The following is a 25004-nucleotide window of genomic DNA, read 5'->3' on the forward strand; positions in this document are numbered from 1 at the left end:
TGCAGCATAATCAATAAAGGTCATGGAGGAAATATACACAGAAAAAAAGGTTGTTGTTTTTGTTGGTTAATGACACAGTAGTAGATTCCATCACCTACCCTATGTACGGGAAAGGGGGGGGGGGGTGTATTAAAGAGAAGAAACAAGAACTTACATAGATATTGACAGTATTAGTTTCATTCCACAGAGAGCATGATATTGTTTGACAATTCCTGTTTTCAGCCCGCAACATTTAGAACCAACTTCACCAGGGGTAAATACCTTGGGCTTTCGATCTTATTCAAGAATTGAGAAATTAATACCCTAATATAAAAGAAAACAACATCAACAAAGGTCTGCAAACATTTATTTCAAAAAATAGCAAATTCACCTTCAAATGACCAAAATGTCATGCTTCAATATAACAATATTGCACTTCTACGGAAATATGTAGAAATGTGTACAGTAGAGCAGTGTACTGGTTGAGACTGACGTCCAAGACACAGTTGTATTACATTTTAAAATAAAATGAATAAGGTGTATAATTACATGATCAACATTGCAAGTATAATTTGTATATCTATGTACATATGAGATTGTACTATAACTAAAAATCATCTGTTAAGATGTGATACACGTATTTCCCTTTGAAATCTTTTGACAAAATTGGCATGTGTGGATAGTTTTCCTCATATCAAAGTTGGGAAAATGATAGGAAAGAACATTACATATCTTTCTGACTGCTATTTTAGAGAAGTTCTGTCCAATTCCAACGGTCACCAGCAATTTTACATCTTCCAGACATACTCAGTAGGGTGTAGCTTTACAAAAAAACATTGACAGGACAAGTACATTCCAAGCAAAACTGTTATTTCACGAGTCTTTGATACAGAAATAATTTTCCATATGACATGATTTAGGGAAATCTATCGTAGGATTTTCAACGCAAGTCAGAATATGAGTTACTCAAGTCTGTGACAACAGGCAATGCTATATATGGGGAAAGGTTTTTCTTTTTTTCTTAAATACATTGTAGAATAAATAGGAATGACTTCTTTATAAAAATCTAAATGTAATGGTTCATAGAAGACAGCGTATATAAAAAAAGAACAATTGCCATGCATGGAAATATGTTTTATACAACCATCACAAATGAAAACACTACCATACTGACTTTCTTCCAACGATCTGTACACTGTATTGGGAGTGGAACATGTTTCAACAACTTGTATCTACCTTGCAGTTCTATAACATAATGTATCATATTAGGCAAGTCTGGTCTTATATTACAGCATCTATAACATGACTTGGTAGAAGTGGCCACGAAAGTGTGTACTAAATAAGAATCCTAAAAACTTATGAAAGAATGAAAGGGAGAAGAAGGTTGGAGTCTCAAAAAGCAGCCTCTTACAGACATTCACTCTGGGTCACTTTGACTAGTGATCCGGAGTCATTTTGACTAAGTTTCTGACTCCAAAATGAGTGTGACCACAAATAAAAACAAATGTATCATCTAGAAGATACAAAACAAACAAACAAAAAATTAGTATATGACCAGTCAAAAATTATATTGAGAATAGAGTCAGAGCACAAAAAAAAAAAAAAAAAAAAATGCAACTGCCACCTATTGGCTTTCAAATTCACATGTTTAAAAAAAGGATAGAAATTGTTCCCGTGTCCTCAAAGCAAGAATACAGAATAGCAAAAGTTTGCTGGTCGCATCTCATTTTGATACAGTATATGTGAATCCATCCAAATTCAACTTTCTGTTTTAGAAATGACAAAATACACACAGTCTCAAATGTTGCTACTAGCAAAGTGAAAAGGAATTTTGCATGGAGAAAAACCCTTTTTGGAGAACGTTGTTGCTGGCAAGCTCAAGTGCAAAGAGTTGGCATTAAATCTGAAATGTACCAACAACAGGTTGTGACATAGTCTGCTAAATATCATCAAAATTTATTCTATCGGAGAACGTAGCATTGGAGCTTATTAGAAATGCTTTGATGACATGTGCATGGTACATTGTATCACACACTTGCATACCAGAGTGAAAACAATCATGGTAATTTTGACTTTCATGCCCGCCAATTTCAGCAGACTTCCCTCATTTATCATTTTGCAAGTGAGAGTATGATCTCTACGGATTGTAATATCTCTGTCTCAAAAAAAAAAAAATCATGTGTTTCGATTTCATGCTAGTTTGCCAGAGTGCAAAATTCAGAAAATTTGCAAACTGAAATGAAATTACACATTAACATTATGTGAGAAAATGATACATGCTAGACACGCTTCAGGATGAATATCTGGGAATCAGGGCAAAGGTTCAAAAGCAACTGGGAGAGAAACTGTAAAAGAAAAGGGGAAAAAAAATCTTGAATTATCTACTAGACTTTTGAAGAAATTGACACAAACTAAGGACTAAGGGATGCTTGATCTTTGTTCATCTCTCTCTCTCTCTCTCTCTCTCTCTCCACCATCTTCTGGTATTGGTCCCATCATATACAAATAAAGATCAACTTCAAAAGTACATCGATTTGAAAACATCACCTTCTTTTTTTTTTTTACCACACACTTTTTCTCTGTTGTTGTTGTTGACACAGACCTAAATGGCTGCAGACCCACAACAAAATTTTCAGCAAGCATGTTGAGCACCAAGAAGAAAACATTTAACGTTGGCAATAAGGCATACTTTATATCATTTGACAGGAAATTAGTATTTCATATTTTCATACTTGATAGCAAGCACTTATGCCCCGATATCTAATGGTACATCTACAACCATGTCAAAGTTACAGCTAAATAAAGTTGCATCGCATGAGAATCTTTCTGCCACTGGTCCAGAATATTTGATCATGAATGAAGTGAAATTCCCATAAGAGAACATGATTAGGTAGACCAGTTTATAAGCAAGCAAAACTAGGGTACCCTTGCCACTTAAGACTATGCACAGTAAAAGCTACATGTGTACAAACATAAATGCCAATATGTGGGGACAACATACTATATGTGAGCACAATTTCTTTCCAGTGAGTAACAGTGAAGCTATCTGATTTAAAACAAATTGGATTTCAAGGCAATATTGGTAGAAACAACGCATGGAGGTTTTGTGTTACACACATAAAGCGTTCTTCATGATTACCGGTATGTTGATGGAATGAACAGTCAAAAAAAGGAAAATTGTGTATGGTCTCCAAAAACTGTTAATTGCAATTGTCACACATAGACTAATGAGATCAATGAAAATGTTTGAAATGGCTGCAGTATAAACATCAACATGAATCTACATATAAATATCTCATATTAGGCCCAGTTCCAGACTAGCCCAGACAGACGTACGATTTGTAAAGAATTGTCACAGCTCAACGTCGACATGATCGACATCAGCACGAGGTCAACATTCATCACTATTAAGCATCTGTTTAGAACTGCATGCAACACACACACAGCAGTTGACTTGCAATACGCAAACAGACATTGCATTTCTAGTATCATATAAAACTCTTACCCGAATTTTGAGAAGGTTAAAATAGGCATCATCAAAAATCTCCATCCCCCTTGAAAAAATGAATTGAAAAAGGGGGAAGTGCTATTTTTCATAAAAATGGTATGCTTTCATAGTAGTTGCATGGTGACATATGTCAATGATGGTCACTTTTGTTTAATTACATATGATTATTTATCCACACTGTTGTTGGCAGAAGAATATATATTATTACTAGTCAAAAGTGAACAATTAGTAGTAATGATTGTATTTGCATAAAATGCAATTGAAGGGAAAGTGTGCAAGGAGTGCATTGAAGAGTGAAAATTCACATTCAAAATTTCAATATTTAAAAATTGAAAGTGATGCTTAAATGCAAGAAGTGAAATATCTATATCAATCATGACAGAAATGTATTATACTTCATTTGTTTGTTTGATTGCTGTTATTTCATTTGTGGGGTCTTGCAAGAAATTCTCAAGAAATTCGCTAATAGTTCTGAAGAAGTTTGAAACTTATATAGCTTTCAAAGCTTACATAGCTTACAAAGTTAAGAGTTTATTTTGCCACTTTACAGGTTCCGTGATTGCGACCTACTCTAGAAATAGTTTCAACACTCTGTACCCTTATTATCATATTGTGACAAGTGATAAAAGCAGTGAGAGTAACATGTGTACATCATATACTGACAAGACAGCAAAATATGTATTTCAACACAATCTATCCTTACATTTCCAAAACACATAACCACATAGTGCAATCACAATTCACCAAGTCTTGTACAGAACATTATTCCTTTATAAAATATAGAAATTTTATATGTATATATAAATATGATAGTATTCTCTTCTATTTTTCTTTTTCTTTTTTGTTCATATCATTTGATATCATTGAAAATAAGAATACATTTGTGAGAAACATTTTTTTTTCTGCTCCTTGCAGACAGAAAGAAGCATTTCAAATCACTTGAATTCTCTAAATGATTTGAGCAAATGCAAGACAAGCATATGTACTGCAAAATTGGAAATATTCGCGGTGTTGAAATTTTCGCGCATTTCACGCAACCAGAAACTAGCGCGAAAATAAAAGCACGTGAATATTTTTGCCTGCCATATGTTCCAGCAGTTAAGGTCTTGATTCCGCGGAATTAAAAAACATGCGAAACTCTCCTTACCCCGCTGAGTACGAAAAATTAGAAACATGAAAATATCCACTTTTACAGTATGCATAGCCACTACCCAATCTGATAGGCATAGCACTTTTGGGAAAAAAAAAAACATGAAGTTCCTATACTCGAATCAAAAAAGCTAATCACATGCGTGAACATTGTGTAGAGCTAGTATTAAAAGGAATGTTTTGTATTTCTTTTTCCAGAAGTAGCAAAAACTGTACAGCGTACAAACACAACTTTGCCGCAAAATGTCCCATCAACTTTCAAGACGTGTTGTGATCAAAGCTACATTTGAATTTTTAGTTCGTACTTTAAAAAAGACGAGCAAAGACAATTTTCTGTGAGTTTAAGCTGCACAGCATGCGCCATGAAGATATTTTGTGCTGCTTTGGTTGCATGAACCAAAGACTTTATGTACTTTGATGCCAAAAGCAAACCGCTGAAATGAATAACATAAGAAAAACGAGACAGCAAATTACAGAAAACTGACTGTGCAGTTGTTCAGCACTACACATAATGTACATGTACTTCCATTCGTCAAGACCGGTATATTAGTTCATGGGTTAACAACTACACAATTCAGATGCTAATATCAATGAGATATTAGCCACATACATCTACTGTACAATTTCCAAACATGGTCAAACATATTTCAAGTGAAGTTCTTTTAAGATAGATACACTTTGTAGATTGAACCAAATAAGAGGGAAATGCATTGATCAATATTTGGCGGCTGATATGGCGGGGAAAAAAAGACACAAAAACTGATAGTTCTTCACTTAACTCATTCTGGTCGACCTCTCAACTGCACAAATTCTCCTGAATATAAGTAGTCCTTCATGTCAGAAAACAAAACAGCAGAAATACAAATAGGATGAAGACCCGTGTCGCTTTCATGCAGGTCCTTCCCCCCGAAAGTCCAAGAACTCTTGTGGATATCGGAACGCTCGTCTGTCTTGCCCCATTGATCCTCTAATCTCAAAGAGTGCATTCTCACAAATACGATGGCTTCCGCACCAAAATTGGTTCAGACTGTGCCCCACGGGCATGGCATTCTGAAGAACAGTTGATTGATACCGCTGTCTAGAACTGTGACATTTAAGCAATGCATCAGCCTCGCATTGCTGGAAGTAACTCAAATATTTATTTTCTCCTAGCTCTACGCACAAAAACACAAACAAACAAACAAACAGTCAAAACAACCTGCAGCGACAATGACGAGATTGTGATACTATTCCAGGAGAAGGAGTTGGACCAGACAAACGCGCAAAGCTGATGATTGCTTTCCAATCCTGCTTGTTTCACACATCCAACATTTCATACATGCTTTTTTAATGTTTATCTTTCAATAAAACAATAAACTATTTTTCTTTTTGTAAACCAGCGGCAAACAAGAGATATTTAAAGAGCGACGTGTCTAGCGTAGAGTCTGGTCTAGGAGCCATAGTCAGACCAGGCTGGCGGACCCAGCCGACAAACGATTCCTGTTCCTCTCGTTTTGCTCCTCTTGCTCTGAATGGGTCATCTGGTTGTGGTTCCGCCGGTTGCCATCCCGTCTCATGGCCATGGTATACTGTGAATGTGCGACGAAAGTTGAACGACAAGAATGATAATCTTTTTCATAAGAAATACGTATCATTTTGGTATTTATATTCAATAAAGTATCATAATTATTATTACCTCATTGGACATTAAAGTAATTATAATTATCATTCAAAATGAAAATTTCAGGGCGTTTTAGGGGGATAAAATATGGGATTTGTATCTCAGTCATTCTACACTTTCGGTGTTCAAATTCCTTGGTATTCTTTTGATGGTTATTCGTATTGCTTGTAAATCCCAACAAAACTTATCCATCCACATTGTATACAGAGAAATAATGAGAAAATTGAATTGCACTGAACTGAACTGAACTGAAATTTGACTGAAAAGACAAAAGCTTTTTTGAATGAGTATGATGAAAGCAACTTAACAGGTCAATAAAAGCTTGAGCGAAAGCAGAAATGCATCACAAAAGTTACGATGTCAGTCAGTAATTTGATATCATGTAATACAGGGACCTAAAAATAACTGCCTTGATCATGTTACTTTGTAGTCACTTGCTTAAAAATCCTCATTTTGTTCAATACCAGACCAAAATATAATTATTTTTGGACTTATATGAAGAAAACCTACTTCCCTGTTTAAAGGTCTACAAGTCCTATAGTACCCCTGAGGGTTTTTTTTTTTTTTTTTTGAGGAAAAAAATGTGTTTTGAAAAATTTGCAAATTAGAAGCATATCATTATACCATCAGCTGAGAACCAGAAGGGCACTATTGCATTTTTAGATTTGAGCATGAATACAAATACAACAATCAATTTTAATGATTTACATGAGCATTGTTCCAAATATCAGGTAAAATAGTGCCCTTGTGGATTAAATTCTGAACATTTTACTGAAAATGTGAATAATTCAAACTTGACCTAAAAATGTAGAGGAGATCAAGATCTACAACGTGATAGCAATAACTCGATACCCCCAAAATATAGCGATAGTGCCCTTCTGGTTCTCAGCTGACAATATTCTCAAAAGCATGAAGTGCTTTTGGTCAAGCACGGTCAGTTTCATCTGACATCACTGAATATTTGCAGGTAGCCATTGAAATACATGGATGCCATATGACTCTAATGACAATTTAGATGGTCATAACTCTCTCACAGAAATCTGATATCGCTCAAGCTTTCATCTCTGAATCTGATTTTTTTTAAAATCATTATTTCAATGCCATCATGTCAAACAAAATATCTTCTCAGGTTACACTAAATTCATAAATGAGTGATTCACTGAAAAATATCTCCATGACATTCATGACAACATACACACTAGCACAACACACACAAACAAAAACATTGTGTGACAGGCTAGAGGCAAAAGACTGAGAATGTTCAAGTCATGGCGAGGGCTTTCACACTTACGAGGAACTCGTTTGTGAACATGTTTTGTTTGTTTTTTTGGTGCTGTTTCTCTTTTGGTAAGTATGCAAGCAAACTTGAATAATGTCCTTTTGCCACTTGAGTTTTGTTTGCAATTTGAGAGGTTGGATGTCCTATGGTCTGATCAAGGAAGTGGTGCGTAGCATGTTTTTGTATTCACTATCACTGCAGTGCATCAATATATCACACGTTCCTCACAGTTAGAAGTCAGCAAAGAAGACTATCTTTGTCGCTCAATGCTCAATAAATTATAAACAAGCTTAGAAATGGATTCCAGAAACGTGATTATATCCAAGTTTCTTTTGTAAGTGTGAAACCTCTCCATTATTTTTCCTCCCTTAATGACGTGAGATTATCTGAGCAATCGCTTTGAGGCAACCGGACACCGGATCTGTTTATTATCATTCTCGATCCCGCATTTGCGTCATCTTTCGCAAAAACACCGACGCGAGGAATGTGATATACCGGGCGTCATGATTTGTGCTGCTCACACACATCCTGCAGCAGTGGGTAACCAAAGATTTGTCGGAAAATCCACAAAAGTCACATCCCATATGATGCAATTTTCATCTTTGTTCATTACCTTCCTTTTTTTTCCCAAAATTCTTTGTGGTTCTCAGCAATGACATCCCGACATGTTTTGACTCAAATCATTCTCAGTAAATTGCCACATAGCCCTCTTCTCTCTCTCAAAAAAAAAAATTACAACCACCACCACCACCATTCCCATAGTTTTAATATCATAATAGGAAAATACTGAGGGACTGGAAGACGAAGTTAACACAGACAACAAGACAACAACGTACAATCACTCACAGAGTTCCACAAGACCCAACAACATCGTGACTCAACAAATCCAGCCTGCTCTTTACAAGGTTCCTTTCCCTACTGAACAATGTAAACCTTTCCTCATCACGAACTTTTCCTAAGTAAGGAAGATGCCTGCTGCCTCTTGGTTGTCTTTTGATATCAACTACGAAAAATTCAACGAGATTTCATCAATTAGGAATCAATCGCAGGAACAGACTCTGAGAGAGCCTAAAAGTGCAAGTACCAGTGATTACATGGGGGATATCGTCATAATTGTGAGATTCCAGATTATGATATTAGATCATTTTGTAATGCCTCAATCTTGCTATAGTAACAAATGTACATCCTGTCAAAACCAGTGTGATTATAAAAACAACAACAACAACCAATTTCTTGTCTGCCTTTTTGTATTTTTTTCAAAGATCAATTTGATAACTCGAACACACACTGTAAATTTGTACATACAAGGAACAGGTTATGAATCCCACATTGCATTTTTTGCAAGCATCAATTGTCAGGTTTAATCACTGTTTTATTGTGTAGCAGTTATTTGCTTGATACCCTACATGGCTTCAACAATTCATCACATTTTCTCCATTTCCCACAAGAATGGACCAGGACTTAGATTCAAGGGCCAATCTTAAGCCCCCACTCATGTTGTAAAAGCTTCATTTGTCGGTATCTTGTCTTTTGTTCACAGTCATGACAACGGATGCATCACCTAGCATCTACTCGCACTATTACAAGTTCTGGTAAACAGCATATGGACGAATCACCAAAATACCACACAAATCACATCTGGACTAGCAGACAGTGGGATAAGCACATCTCAATTAACTTGACACTCATTCAAATAAAAGAATACAAATTATGTCATAACAGCAGTAAAACACAGACACGCAGGCACAGAGAATAAAACTTGACTAGACACACACATTGCAAATGCACAAACACTCTGGTGACCAAAAAAGTCATGAAACTATGTGTGGAAAGAATCTTGCTGGATAACAGAGTCACATAACTTTTGAATGGTACAAATATTGAGTGATGCTACTTCTTTTCAATATGAAGAATGACCATTAAAATGTGTTCATTTTGATGCTACAGCACAGGGAGTAAAATCGGACAAACCAAACGGTAGAAGTTTCACCAAAATCAGGCCATAAATATGAGCGTGATGGAATTTTTAAAGTTTTAGAAAAGGTTTTCACCAAATTGTGATCTTTTAGAAGCAACGATGCTCAAATTAAGCTTAAGTTGATGATGTCTTTAACTCACAAACCTCTCCTCGCATTTTGTTAACAAAAAGTTTTGTATAAATCCTGTGTTTTGGTCAATGACTTAGCATTTTAGCCTTATTGCTGTAACAGTCAACACTGCTAGATTATTGCATCACAAAAACTTGAATGCACTGGCTACCATAGGATTTTTTTTTTATTTCATGCCCCCCCCCCCCCTAACAAAAAAAGAAAAAAGAAAATAGCACAGAAATTTGGCAAAGTTTTACAAAAAGGATAATGGGATAATTGCATAGCCACGACAAAATGACACCTCTGTTTAACGCTTTGCATGTGGTTTCCAATTGTGACCCTGTTTTATTAAAACATGGAACAACACTCAAAAAAATTCCATAACTCTCATACTCTAAATCCAATTTTGATAAAACAAATCTGTTCTGATTGATTTTACACCATTGATCCAAGCCAACACAAACACAATATGGAATTGCACTTTTATATGCTTCACATTTGAATAGTAATATCAACTAAAAAGTAGCATGAAAATGTTTGTATGTCCATCACTTGATGCGGATACTAGCTACAGAGTGACACTACAGCTACTTTACATCATTGTGTATTTTACGTATGTAATTGATTCAAAGGTGTTTTCTTTTTATTTATTTATTTTTTTTTTTGGGGGGGGGGGGGGCTATAGTAGTCAAATCTCATGTGGAGTTGGGCAAGTAGTACATGGCTTTGTAGGGAATGTGCTTTATAGGGTACTCGTGAACGTAAACACATCCTCAATTGAAGTGAATGCTAAATATCGTCTTGCACTGACTGAGTATTACAAATTTGAAAGTGAATGCTGGAGTGCAGACATGCAACAGGGCTGTGAATTTCGCATGACTTTTATAAAACTCATCCACATATAAGCACTCGTACTATTTGCAAACTTCTGTCTCAAACACGCACAAAAAATAACAACTGACAACACTGCACGCAGAAAACACAGCAGTGAATAAGATGTGGATACAGTACTCTGTACAATGGCAACAGAGGCAACACTTAACAAGTATTCATGCATGTGGGGGAGGGGGGACATGTGGGGGGGGGAGGGGATGATGGGAGGGGGTGAAAGGGAGGGCGGGGCTAAGCAGACAACACAGACGAGGGGGAGAGAGACGGAGAGTTTCACGCTCGCGACACTCACAGAAGGAGGGGGAGAGTCGTAGACGCCCCTTGAACTTGCCGGGTCTTCCAAAAAACTGTCGCGCTGATGGGAGACATATGATGCGCGACCCGAGGGCCGCGTACTCGAGATGTCGTGGAAGGGACTGTAGGATGGAAATCAGACAGGAACGAAAAAGGACAGAGAGAACGAGAGAGAGAAGGGAAGAATATGAAGAAGAAGAAGAAGAAGAAGAAGAAGAAGAAGAAGAAACCAACATTGATTTTATATATGTTAAATGTGTTGGGCTACTGGTTCAGTATTGCCAAATTTTCAATAGTGCCTTAACATTATCTCTACACCTTGTTTGACTGTGTTGTGCGTCTTACCTTTTTTCTTTTGTCAGGGAGAATGAAGAAATATAAAGATAGAAGAATTCTATCATTTGGGGGGGGGGAAGAAAAATGTTAGAGACAAAAAACTGAAGGAATGGAAAAAGGCTATGACTAATAGAATGAAGCAAAAGCAGACAGAAAAATAGACACAGAGTATTACAGAGAGGTATATTGACAGATGGTATATAGAAAGAGAGATATACAAGAAAGAGAGAGATATATAGGAAAGAGATATAAAAAGAAAGAACGTGAGAGAGAAAGAAAGACAAAGACAGGGAAATACCAGCATATAAGAGAGAAAATTTCTACCCAAAAGATTCTCAATATTCATAATATCTTAGACGAAAACACAGATAAAATTCATTTAATTTTGGTTCCCTTTCTTTAATCTATTCCCAGCCTTGATCAATTTCCTACTATACATTTCACGGCCTGCGTGGATTGATTTAAAAATGGGGGAAAAAAAGAAGAAAAATGTAAGAAAGATATCATTCAGAGGGGTGAAGGTCTAGGTGTTAGTTTCTTCAATTTGTCTCCCTCTTTAAATTAAATTTAAGATCGCAACTGCTGATCTGTAAATCAACAAACATGTCGGAAAAAAAGAAAAAAATGTGTCAGGTATTACTCTCCAATAACTGCATTGTTTGTGAATAAGTGCATGAATGCATGCAAAATTTTGCCATGTGTTTATATCAAGTTTTGCCTATTTTGAAAAATATTCTGAATATGTTACTTGTGATCATGTCTACCTCATTACAGGTAAGAAAAGTGAAATGATACAAGTCAGATATTACAAGTCAAAAGAAAGATGGTGGCTGAATACTGCAGTTTTTGCATTCAGAGGTGTTTCAAGTAAGGTTGCTTGTTGTCAACACTTTCCATGAGGTAGAAGACAAACATATGTCGTATCTCTGTCGCCCAAGAGTGAAGTAGTGACTTTATATATATATATATATATATATATATATATATATATATATATATATATATATCTAGGCTTGTATATTCTGTGAAATGTGAACATGGCAAAAACAGCTGTGACATCCCAGTATCAGTTTAATCTGGAGAGAATATCTTGAAAGTGACCTCTCTTGTTTTGTGTGTGCAGAATTTGAGAAAAAAATAAACCCAAGAAGTCAACAAGCCTTAAAGCACTGATCAATTCAGGACTTATTTGTGTCGATGTATGGCAATTTGTCAATCAGTTGCAATCAACAAGCCTTTTGTTCTTACACCAGTACATCATCACGCCTGACATTAGTGGTTAGCACTTCTGCATGGCATAACACTGCAACTATGATGCTGGGGTCCCTGTAAATCTTCCCTTCTTTTCATGAACAAAGCACAATTTAAAGTTGATCAGTGATAGTATCTCTTTGTTTGTTTTTTTTTCCTCAGAATGAAGGTGATAGAATTAGTTTTTACAACCTAAATCTTAAATTGCCATCATTCAGCATGACGGATGAATTGAGGGGTGGGGGTCGAAACCAAGGATATGAATCTCTCCTTTTTTGGACAGGCAAATTCTGCCCTTATAATTCTTTGAAGATCCACTGCCCATAAATCTCCTGTGAAATAAGTACAGTGTTGTTGCTGTGTTTCTATTCCTTCCTTCAAAAATCAGTACCTCGACTGGTTATCCAAAAGGTTTAAAAGAGCACATTAATTAATAAAGGTAATCAAGGTAATACATAAGGGCCACAAATCACATACATTTTATTTAAACAAAAAACAGATCCCTCTTTTGAGATCCATTTTGATCATACAGCTAGCATTCTTAATACTTTGCCGACCAAAATACTGAAAAAGAAGGTTGTTTTTTTCTCAATCATTTGATTAGCAATTTCACAAAAATCAAAAAGTAATTCTGTACACATTTGATAAGACTAGATAATATCACTAAACTTTACAGTTCTTGTTTTAATGTGGCTTCTCCTACGCACTAAAGCATTTTGAAGCCTAATCATTCCTTGTCTCTCGCTTATATGTATCTCATGGCCGAACGTCAGTTTCACAATGTATTCAGTCACCACCTCGACATTGTAAATCTAATTAAAATGGTATGTGATCCCTTAGCACAATGTCAAGGGGAAAATGATGGTTAGGATTTTTTTTACTAATCATTTTTCACGTACCACACGACCATGATGGTGTTCTTTGAGGTATCATCTTACAAAACGTTTGGATTATCTCCGGTTATTCTTTCTATGCTCTTAAAGCCCATGGAAAGTTATGAAATAGGCTTAGATTTGATGACGTCTGTTAAAATTTGTTATGAACAATTGTGCAAATTCCAATTTGAGAATGTAGGATAGGCAATTTAACAAATGACATTTTTCTCAGTTACAAAAAAAAAGTTTTCATTAAAAGAAAGACAAACTTGATCCAACTTTGAGTTGGAAAATCATGTGTGCATGTGTGTGTGTATCTAGGCTGAACTGAAAACTAATGTTAATTGACATTCACTTCCAAATCGTTGTTGTGAAATACAGGCAAGATAGTGCCATACTTCCACAAACGGTTCCGTTCCCCTAAGAAGTGCTGGTACTTTTTAAAAAGGCCACTGGTACTTGTACCTTTTGGATCAGTTTCAGTGCACTAATCCCTAGGCATGCAATTTCTCATCTTTTCCCAGCATGTTAGTGTGTCATGTTACCCACAGTCCCACACATTGCAATTATTGTTTGCTATGAAAATTGCTCCAAGATGCACACAAGTGGAATTCATACCGTACTCCAAGATGAAGAGTTTTTGTGTTCATGTATCCATGATTGTCTCTAAATCTTTCTCCAACCCATCAAACCAATATCTCTTCATCCGAGTGCCATTCCATATCAATGTTTGCAACATCTTGCCATGGTGACAAACAAAACACTTGCTGCTGACTGGTTCTGGTAGTTACCACACTAACATGGAAATTGCAACTATATTGCTCCTCAAAGTTTTTGTTATACATGTCATTTGAATAGGAGCCTGGTCTCGAGTCTGTACAAATCTGAAAGTGTAAAAGCCTTTGGGATAATTTCCTGGCTTTCTTTTCGCACTGAGATCTTGTTTTGATGTCTCATGTTCTCAATCATGAAAAACACTACCAGCTTGATGACTGCTATTCTTTCATCAAGACTTTCTGATTAGTTTAATTGGCTGCAACTTAATTTCTGAAAAAGTTGTTGTTGTTTTCTTTCTTTCTAGCCATAATGTCTCCCATCAAGATCCATCAAAATGCAAGGTGTGCACAGGAGGGTGGGAAAAGGAAATGAAAAAATTTAGGAAATGAAAAATGAGTGAAGATGAATATAAAATGAAGGCAAAATATGGACCAGGTACATCGATGCAGGTGACAAAATTAACACATATATCAAATGCAGGCATGAAATGAAACATGGGTATATATAATATTTCTGATGCAAGATGACAAACACTGAAGGAAAAAATCAAAAGGATGAAAATAAATCATATTGCAGGCTGGTAGGGAGGTTAGGAATGAGCATATGGCAGGCAATATCAATATCATACAATGATGACACGGCCCAGTGCATTACTCTTTGAAACATTGTCCGATCTTCTGACTGACTGTACTGATTGCACTTCTTTGAATGATTCATCAAATCAAAAAAGTTAAAATGATTCTTTTTATTGTTTCTTTTCTTTCTTTCCTTTTTTGCTATGAATTCCATTGCTTTTACAATTTAGTATCGGTATCACTGATGTTCACTGGATATTTCTGCAGGGAAAATGAAACAGTTCATAACACTTTTCATTTTCAAATCTTTACTAGCGAGAATATTTTTTTCCTTTTTTTGTGTGTGTTTTAGAAACACGTCTTTTCTCAGAATCAAAGTGACTTATTTTCAAGATTCTGATACTTTGTTCTACGATTTTGCTTGGTCTCTTAATTCTTTCAGTCCAGAACAGCACATATTTACCACTAGCATTTTGATAACGTCACGAGAAGAGGTGTCCCTTTAACACACATCATGTACTTGCGGAGGATCAGACAATATTGCAAAGAGATGCAACGGTACGCCGCCAACACCTGGCAGGCAAGTCTAGCATGACACATCGCATTCCCACAATGCTCTTGTGGAGGCAAGCAGCCCGAAATAAACGGTGCCCGCCACGAATTGGGATACTTGCGGCTCATATCTGTGGTACCTAGGCGGCGAAGGCATTTGGACTGACCTGTGGGACAAAGGTTTTGCGGCACATCTCTCATTTTTTACAAGAAACAAAACACTGCACACCTTTCAATATGTGGGACTGCATATTAGAATGGATTAATAGTACAGTTGCAGACGTGTGCTCAATCTTTATTTCAGATGCAACTCAGACAATCTATAACTGGGCATTGTGTTGCCAGATTAATTTGCTTTAAAAAATCAATTTTCTGATCATTAGATTAGTTTTTCCCTCTTTTTTTTTTTTTTTTGCCTTCAGTCATAATTGCTGCTGTTTTTTGATGAGCATTCAAAATCTGTCATTGTTTGTTGAAGTTATTGCCTCAAGGAATAAACTGAAGGCTTTGAATTATATAATCTAAAGACAAACATGTCCTTGGTTTCGAGTTTAATAAAGACTGGTCACACTTGGGAATATAAAAGACTCGATTAATCAAAAGCATTGCATAATAGAGAGAGATTGGGTAACAATTCAATAATACACAATACATTCGTCACTGCAAAACAATAAGCAAAATTGGGGTCAAAGGTTAGCATTGCACTGCAAATTTTTGTCGCTGTTAAAAAAAAAAAAAAAAAATATAAATCACTTTGTAGCAGGTAATCTTTGAAGTGAACTAAACTGATTGGGAATTTAATTTCTCATGCACGGAAAGTTGGTTAGTCCCATGAATGGTGGGATGTGTTAGTTCTTGGCATGGATCATCAGGCATATTGCTAATAATCCCAATGGTGATGCTAAAACATGGTTTCAGTTCACTTCTCAACACTGTGTTGAATGGGCATTGAAGGTCCTGGAATGAATGATTGAGGTGAGATGCCTCAATAATGAAGTTGTTGCCTTTGAAATGTGTTAATCCACAGAAAAATGTAAAAATATTTTGTGATTAAACTGTGGTGTTAACATGAACCTGTCAAAATCTATTGGGTATGATTACAACATGTTGAAGGCTAGATGTTTTCTCATGGAGTGGATTATTCCAAAGTTGAATTATGATTTGTGCTTAGATGTCACAGTCAAAACTCCATCCCACAATGTTTCCCAGGAGACTCTTGACACTTTGCAGACAGAAAAAAAAAGTAGAAATGATGAACTCATAATCTTCCAGATAACCAAACAAATGATATGAAAAAAAAATCTTTTGATAGCTAACCATCCCCCCCCCCCCCATAAAAAAAAGAAGATGTAAAAAACACAATATCTGACATGGTCAATATTTGTTACAAAATGTTTGGACCATCTACTGCAGTGGAGGGGAAGTATCAAATATACCAATTAAGTTTTCCCAAAATCTCTAATTAGTTCATGGATTTTTTTTTCCACAAAAGGTGTATGACAGGGAAAATTTGGCACCAAACAAGAGCCATTTTCATGACACGCAGTACCAGCAATGAAGGACAGTTCCTTTATAGTCACTCTGAGTTGCTTGTTACTAATTGGAATAACTATTCATCTATAGTCATCTATTTTACAAAGAACAAGATGGCATATATGTCTGTCTTTGGTCCATTCATTATATATCATCACTAATTCAATAGACTGTCATAATTGGAGCTAGCTGTTATTTCTTCCTGCTCTACTGTTTCGGTTGATTATTCATCTTCTTTTACGGATTCATGCCATCAATTAGTAGGCAAACTAAAAACTCCTTCTCACCATCCACAGCGATTAAAGTAACATCCTTCAAAATCTTACTTGATTCCAAGTTATGATTGTGTGAAACTTTCTATTTATAGATCGACGTTGGTCAATGTCTGGTGTGTCAGATTACCATTGCTAGACATTTTGTGTTTTCTTTTCTTTCTTTTTTTCTCTCTCTTTTTTTTTCTGACAAAGTTTTGAACTGAGGAAATAAACTTTACTTTGGTTTACAACTTAACAGGACATGAATCCCACCACTCCACCTGGTATCATGGGCCAGGCATGAAATATTAGGGAAATTGTGTTTCAATCATGAAGGGATATTTTAAGAAGCATCAATCATACTAGAAATCTTTAAAGCAAGAGTTACTAGGAGGCATTCAAATGATAGTAGGAGCAGCAAGCACAGGATTGAAAAGGATTTTATATTTTTGTAGGTAGGCCTTATATAACACAGCATCATAATTCCCTACAACGCTGCATTGTGTTTAGAATTCCACAGCAAATCAAAAAGAAAACATGCTCAAGGTTAGGATGATTAAAACCATTTCTCGACAGCACAAGCTTAGACTTTGGAGGATCATTTTAAAGGGTGTTGCAAAATACACACTTGATACGTCTTAAGAAACTGACAAGTTATCTCAAGTGTGTGAGGTTCTGTGGGAACTGAAACTTTATTCACCTACATGTAGCTTTCAAGGCAACAATATCATCAAGTTTCAATATGTACAGCATCCCTCATGTTATGTGTGTAAATGGACTGTGAAGAAATGTGCTTTCGTGTTGTTACTACATGTCATCAATGCAAGAGATGTAATTGCTGGGACTAATCAAGTTTTGGCATACTGCTGGGGGGAGAACATTTTGTCTCCACTGTGGCATGATTGCAATACATCTCAAAATAATAAGCCATAGTGTCTCTTTGACAATTCATTGGACTTTGCTTCATATCCACTACTAACACTCAATTTATATACATCAATGAAAAACCAGTAGCTACGTGTACTTCTGGAATCTTCATACAATATCCTTCAGATTTTATCAACAATGACAGAGACATATTTCAGCCTATAAACATCTCGGGACTGTGAAGATGAAATTTTTGTTGAATTCCTTTTATACTATGCCATCCTTTGCAGATTACAAAAAAAAAAAAAAAGAATTTGAAGGTTGATTTCACATTCATCTTCAAATAAGGGAAAGTTGTATTCTTGAACCATGCTATAAATTAAATTCGAGGGAAAAAAATACAATTCTTTGTAAATATTTCCTTAAAAGAAAAAATTCGTGACAAATTTTGATAAAGATAAAGTGTGATATCTATATCATTTAAAAACATCCTAATTGGCAGCTCTATTGAAGTAAATGGCAAAACTAGCATTATACTTGTCGGCCAAGGAGCACCTACCCGAAGCCATGTGATGATTGGGGTCTGGTGGGCGAAATAGGGGCAAGGGGTGGGGGCGTCTCTCGGGCGGAGTCGGCGGAGTCGTGCCCTCTCCGTCGGAACCTCTCAAGGGTCGCCGACGACGTCTGCGGGGGCAGGAAGGGGTCCTCCTGGTCCACCTCGTAATTTATTTTCCTGCAGCGGGAATGAGAGTGGAGAATGGCATAACAGGGAATGGAAATGGGAACATGAAAAGGGAATGGGAATGGAAAATGATAATGGAGAATGGTAATAGGGAATGGGAATGAGAAGGGGAATGTGGAATGGGAATGGGAATGGGGAATGTGAAAAGGGAATGGGAAATGAGAATGGAGAATGACAATAGGGATTGGGAAATGGGAATGGGAAATGAGAATAGAGAATGGTTAATAGGGAATGGGAATGGTGAATATGAAATGGAAATGGGGAATGTGAAATGGGAATAGGAAATAGGAATGGAGAATGGTAACAGGGAATGGGAATAGGGAATGTGAAATGGTAATGGGAAATGAGAATGGAGAATGGTAATAGGGAATGGGAACAGGGAATGAAAGCAGAGAATGGTAATGGGAAATGTGGAAAAGGGAATAGTGACAGGGATTGGAAAAGGTAAATGGGGACAGGAAATGAACATGGAAAATGGGAATGGGAAGAGGAATGAAAAAAAAAATGAAAAGCACTTCATTGTAGTAATATTTCCAAGTCATGTGTTGGTTAAGTGAAAAATTCATCACAAAGGGAAAATTTTTGTATAAATGATATTTCATCAAACTTCCAGGATCCTTTTCTAGTGAGGATTGCAGGCATTCCTCTCTTGAGATAAAAAAGCACACTGAGCTAAATGACAACAAAAGTATTTTTACCATTATCAGTGGGTGTAAAATCAAAATACACACACGAACATTCCTAAGTGTTTCCACTCTATGTCTCGAAGACTACAAACAACTTATCCATTTGCTTTTTGCATCCTTCTGCTTGCAACAAGAAAGAGATATTTTAGTATGTTTTCATATGGTGACTTTGTGGGACTCTTCTATACAAACAATAATTGAGAAGGACATGTTCCCCAAGTGGCTGGCATTAATTCTTTGAAATTAACTTTGTGAAATCAAGCTGGGATGTCATAAGCATCATGTAACAAAGCATATCCTCGTATTAGTTAGAGTGCAATTCTGCACCAGGTTCAAATTGGCTGTGATGAATAAATAGAGCGATATCACATGAACAGAATGGTTGATGTAAATGTTTCCTCAAAATTTGACCTAAATCTAGATTTTTTTTTTCATGGAAGTTTCAAGTTTCATGTGTTTTTATGACGAAGTGATACTTGAATAAACCACACCTACATCGTGACAGAGATGATGTCATCGCTGCACAAAGCTCTCACTAATTCTTACGCGAATATCCACTACACTTCTCTTCTTTTATTTCTTCCACTAAAACAATAATATATGTTACATGCATCAAATTACTGTGGTTTTGTCGTAACTGAGCAAACAATGCCTTTTCAGGGAGGAAGTGATTGTGGTTGATGTATGTCTGATCAAAAACATGATTTTCAATAACGTTTTTTCATGCACAAACCTTCGGAAGAGAAGTGCACAAATTTGTGCAGACTGTTCCTATTTGCTTGCATCTGGCTAAAACGTGAGAAAATTCCATGACTTTCTTACATTATGTGTAATTATCATGAAACTTCTACTTTTTTTTTATCTGACTTTATTCATTAAAATCAACTTGAACATGCAGTGGGAATGCACTTTACAAAAGCTGCAGTGTGTGACATAATTGACAGAACAGGCAACCTGCGAATTTGGCATCCTGTTTGCGAGAATGAATGAACAACCATCTGGAGAAAACAACAACAACAACTGTTATCTCCAAGGGGGATGTAATTCAATTTCTAGGTGAAAGTGCTCTTCTTTTAAAATGTAATGCTTCTCATTGCTTTATTTGCTCAATTTTGAGGCAAAATATATCATACTTTGATAGAAAAAAAAAACCACCCCACTGCATGTGTATATCAGTAAGATTCAATTCCTATTAGAGATGGCAAACTTTACAAATTTTCCCTGGCTTAAAAATATAGTATGTTTGCTTTTTTGTAATCTTTCCCTCTCTCTCTCTCTCTCTGACTCTGTTCTACATGGATAATTTACCTGTAACCTCACAAGGGAGCTTCACGTTAAGAAAGCTTAGCATTCACATCCATGCCGACACGCGTACGCACAAGCTGCAAAACATTTGCACCAGCACGTTTCCACAGCACGCATTACGGCGGGCTTTCAGGATTAATTCATTTCAATCTTTTCAAATGGAATTTCACTTTCCCTTCATTAATTTGATTTGTGCTACATGTCTCGGCTTGTAGATTTCACCTGCTGTTATGTCAAATGCACATCTGGGTTGAAGTGCATCATTTGATTGACGGACCAGAGAATGTCAAAATGTTGTTGTGGAACAATTCAAAAGAATCTTCTTTATTTCTTGTATCTGTAGTTATGTTGAGTGTGTGCACTCACATTTTATTTTCCTTCAATAAGAAAATATAGAAAGAGCTGTTTGTTAGAATCTTTGTATATGTATAGACACACCAGGTAATTCTATTTGAAATCTTTTACATTAACAATGACTGACTTTAACTCATGTGCTTGATAATTTCATCTCACATTCACCACAATCATAACATAGAATTAGGTGGCAGCACACGGCAGCTTGATAACTGTTTTTGGTTGAACTTCAATGTTTCATCATTTCAGCATGTATTCAAGATCTGATGGCTTTGTTGCATGTTTCTTGTAAATCTTGTGTACACTCATGAAGACTGCAATTATTGTAGGCTGCATAAGGCACATAGTAGAAAATACTATATATCATTTGTTTGCCACGATTAACCCATTGAGGACAGTCTGATTTTACTACAACACGCATTTCCCCTAGACACCTGCCCAGGACTCGTCCTCAACGGGTTAAAAAACAACAACATTGATACAATACATGGAGAAAGAGAGAGAGAAAACCACAAATTCTCAATATTCAACTGTTGCTACTCTGTATCTGTCCTTCATTATGTCGTACGCCACACGCACCATTCATAGGGAGTAGCCTGGCACAATTAATGTGCATGGACATGATTACCTGCCATTGGTTCTCACTGATTATCACACACACACACACACACAAAGTTTGAATTAATTGGAAATGTAAACTTGATGTACTATCAAAATGGTCAAGAGCACTATTATAATGAGATATATTACGCAGCTACTATACCATGGAATGATATACTGTATACGCTTTATTTTTGCGTACAGATATTTTCGCGAATGACTAGGTCACAGACATTTTCGCGAGATGTTGTTTTCGTGACAACGCCGATGCTTTATGTTAATGCTCTATTAACACATCGTATGGAGTCATTTTCGCGGGAATTTGCGATCCAGCTGTGATTCGTGAAATTCGCAAAAATTAAACCCTCGCAAAAATAACAGACTATACAGTACTCTACTGCGCATTACAAAGTAATGTAATCATTCATGCACAAAGAGTTTGGAATACAATCAAGCAGCCATTCTCATTTGGCAACGAGAACTGCCTCTGACGCTCAAATCTTGTTTTCCTTGGTTTACACTGCATAACGTCAGAAACAGCAGGAGGAAGAAAGAGGATGCATCTCACACGTACGTCATTTCTTGACTGAAAACCGAAAGCTGTGAAATATGTACTTCAAGAACGCAACAAGCCTTCATCATCATTATCTTATGGTCCACTCAGAGCTGGACTGAAGCCATACTCCATTAACCATTTGAAAATGAGATGCCCGTGGGTCCTGTATAAACTTTGTGGGAATCTCACAAATCTCATATGAAATGGGTTAAAAAGTTGCTACACTTCACATCACCTCTATCCCCACCCTGTATTATGAAACCCAGCAAATAAATCACCTTCCCACTTGGTGAATCCCACGTTATTGAAACCAAAAGATGATCTGATTAGGACAGAGAGTGACAGACTCATGAATGATTGCTCACGTTCGCACTTACTCATCGCGATTACTCTGACGGTTCATAGACTAGCAAAACCTACATTTGTTTGGTTTTTGTTTGTTTTTTTAATGGCAGGTTATCACAAGTTCATTTTAGGGCAAGAGATCCTCCCTATGTATTGTCTCTTCCCCTGAAGCCAAACCCCCCCCAAAAAACGTCATCTATGCAAATGAGGCTCTGTTGTGGTAGGAAGGTCCAGTGAGAGACTACCGACCTTCTGGCGATCCTGGAGGCCAGGGTGGATGACATACAGAGCACCAATGTGAGCACCAGACCCAGAACGACTCCACTCAGCAGGAGGAAACCAGTACCAGCTCTGGGAGACAAAAAAAGGAGAAAAGAAAGGGGGAAAAAAAGGACAAATTTTAACAAAACGACTCATAGTCAACCCTACAATCAACATCATCGTAAGGGTGGCAAATGTTAAAGGACAAGTTCACCTTCATAAACACAAGGATTGAGAGAATGTAGCAATATTAGTAGAACACATCATTGAAAGTTTGAGGAAAATCAGACAATCTGTTCAAAAGTTATGAATTTTTGAAGTTTTTGTGCAGTAACCGCTGGATGAGAAGACTACTGCAGTGTGTAATGTCACATGCGTACAACAATATAAGGACAATATAAAGAGAGTTTCACAAAATATCATCTTTTGAAAAAAGTACACATTCCCTTGACTCGTTACCAACATATGTTATGGGTAATATTATTCCCCCTGCCTTTAGAAAGCGGCAAGTCAAGTGCTCTTTTATTATGCGAAAAAAGTGAAAATATGTTGAATTTTCTTTACATTTTCTTTATACGGTTGTACGCATATGACATTACAAGCTGTAGTAGTCTCCTCACCCAGCGGCTCCAACACAAAAATTTTAAAAATTCATAACTTTTGCATCGATTGTCCAATTTTCCTCAAACTTTCACTGATGTGTTCTATTAATATTGCTGCATTCTCTCAATCCTTATGTTTATGAAGGTGAACTTGTCCTTTAATGCATTATAGTCAAGGAGATCCATGATATGCTTCTTCACATATTAACATTCACAAGTCACATATTTACAGATAATTTTTTTTTTCACTGATACATACTAAATTCTTAAGTTGTGGATGATACTGGGTAAACCATCATAAAATCGACGGAAGATAAATCATAAAACTAGTTTATGACAGCTGAAACAATATTTCACAGCAAAAATGGCCAGGCATATTCCTTACAGAGTGACAGTAGATTATCATCACAAGACCGTGTTTTCCTTTGACCCTTTGTGAGCTCTGAGGCACAGAAAACCACATAGCAATTCATACACTGTCCAAAGTCCCTGGCACGAAAAGGGTTAACGAACTCACAGTGTGTCGTAGCAGATCCCGTGCACCGCCGAGATGTAGTCCCTGTGGATGCTGTTGCAGTCCACCAGAGCCGTGACTTGCTGCGTGTACCCAATCACCTCTTTCAGGGTATCATTTACGCTGTTGGCATAAGACTGCAAAAGACACGGGAGAAAGGGAGAAAATAGAACCACCAGTAAACTAAAAAATGAAAGAAAGTGAAATGAGTATACTGATCTCTTTAATTTTGCCGTTTGAATTGAAAAACTCCACCAGATGGTAAAAGTTACAAAGAAACTTATGGCTGTTGTGACAGGAGAGGACAACAAAATTAGATATGTCAGTATTGCGGATATATCAAATTTCTCAGACATGACCTTTTTTTTATATGAATTATGAAGTTGGTAACGTAAAAAAATGAACATACACTGTTCATTTTAATAACATCATCAAGTTATCTTGAACTGAAGAAGCTATGACGGTCAGTCTGTGAAGATGATACTATCACATACATGTGTTTTTCTGTGAATAGAGTGGTATAAAGGAAATGAAACATATATCAGTTTATTCCAGTAATCTTGTGTCATGTTTACTCAATGGACTTCCAGTTCAAAGAACATAAATACTTCTCTCAAGCTGCACACGAAAATTCCACTTAGCCTATTGGTTTTCTTGAAACTCATAGGTGATTATGCCCCACGTTAGTATCACGTAACACCCGGATAAGATTGTATAGACTGGTCTCAGTTCTGATATATCATTTTGATATACATTGCACATTACAAAGTTGTAATTCATGCCTCATCAATTGTCAGCAGAGTGTGCATAAGACTGAGTTGTGATAACTTCTTCTTTTTATGACAAATGTACAAAAACATTTTCTCTCTCTCAGACCCATAGTCACATTTTAAATTCCCTTAATAGACACAGGTAACTGAAGAGATCTAAGTTTGACTAAAAAACAAAAAACAAAAACCACAAGTGTAATTTTTAGTTGAAGTTTAATGACTAAAACAAAAGAAAAGATATTCCAAATGCAATCTTAATAACAAGCAGGCCAGTGTTACGTTTCTCCAAGTTTTGCTGTTTCAAATGAACGTGGTATGAAGTATTATGAAATAGGTTTACAAATAAATAAAAATAACAAGCTCACTTAATAAATAACTGAATAGATAACAACAAATATG

At 36.4% G+C, this 25004-nt stretch overlaps 1 protein-coding gene across 3 annotated transcripts in view; it reads right to left on the bottom strand.

Moving 5' to 3' along the window:
* Positions 1-2128: 2128 nt before the first annotated feature.
* The window catches only part of LOC139739736 (protein tweety homolog 1-A-like), a 113166-nt gene continuing 90290 nt past the window's right edge, over positions 2129-25004 (bottom strand). The window contains exons 10-15 of one of the 3 annotated variants that reach the window (XM_071650339.1): positions 23839-23972; positions 22708-22809; positions 18430-18603; positions 15339-15383; positions 10849-10972; positions 2129-6204 (exon numbers count right to left, since the gene is read on the bottom strand). In XM_071650339.1, the coding sequence (XP_071506440.1) occupies positions 6079-6204; positions 10849-10972; positions 15339-15383; positions 18430-18603; positions 22708-22809; positions 23839-23972 (705 nt within the window). In that variant the 3' untranslated portion in view covers positions 2129-6078. The remainder of the gene's footprint in view (positions 6205-10848; positions 10973-15338; positions 15384-18429; positions 18604-22707; positions 22810-23838; positions 23973-25004) is intronic. The other 2 variants (XM_071650337.1, XM_071650338.1) reach the window with 2 other exon arrangements.

The sequence above is a fragment of the Diadema antillarum genome, unplaced genomic scaffold (assembly GCF_040938485.1).
Source record: "Diadema antillarum isolate AM-2024a unplaced genomic scaffold, OU_Dant_1.0 seq00000814_RagTag, whole genome shotgun sequence".
In the NCBI taxonomy this organism is placed as follows: domain Eukaryota; kingdom Metazoa; phylum Echinodermata; class Echinoidea; order Diadematoida; family Diadematidae; genus Diadema; species Diadema antillarum.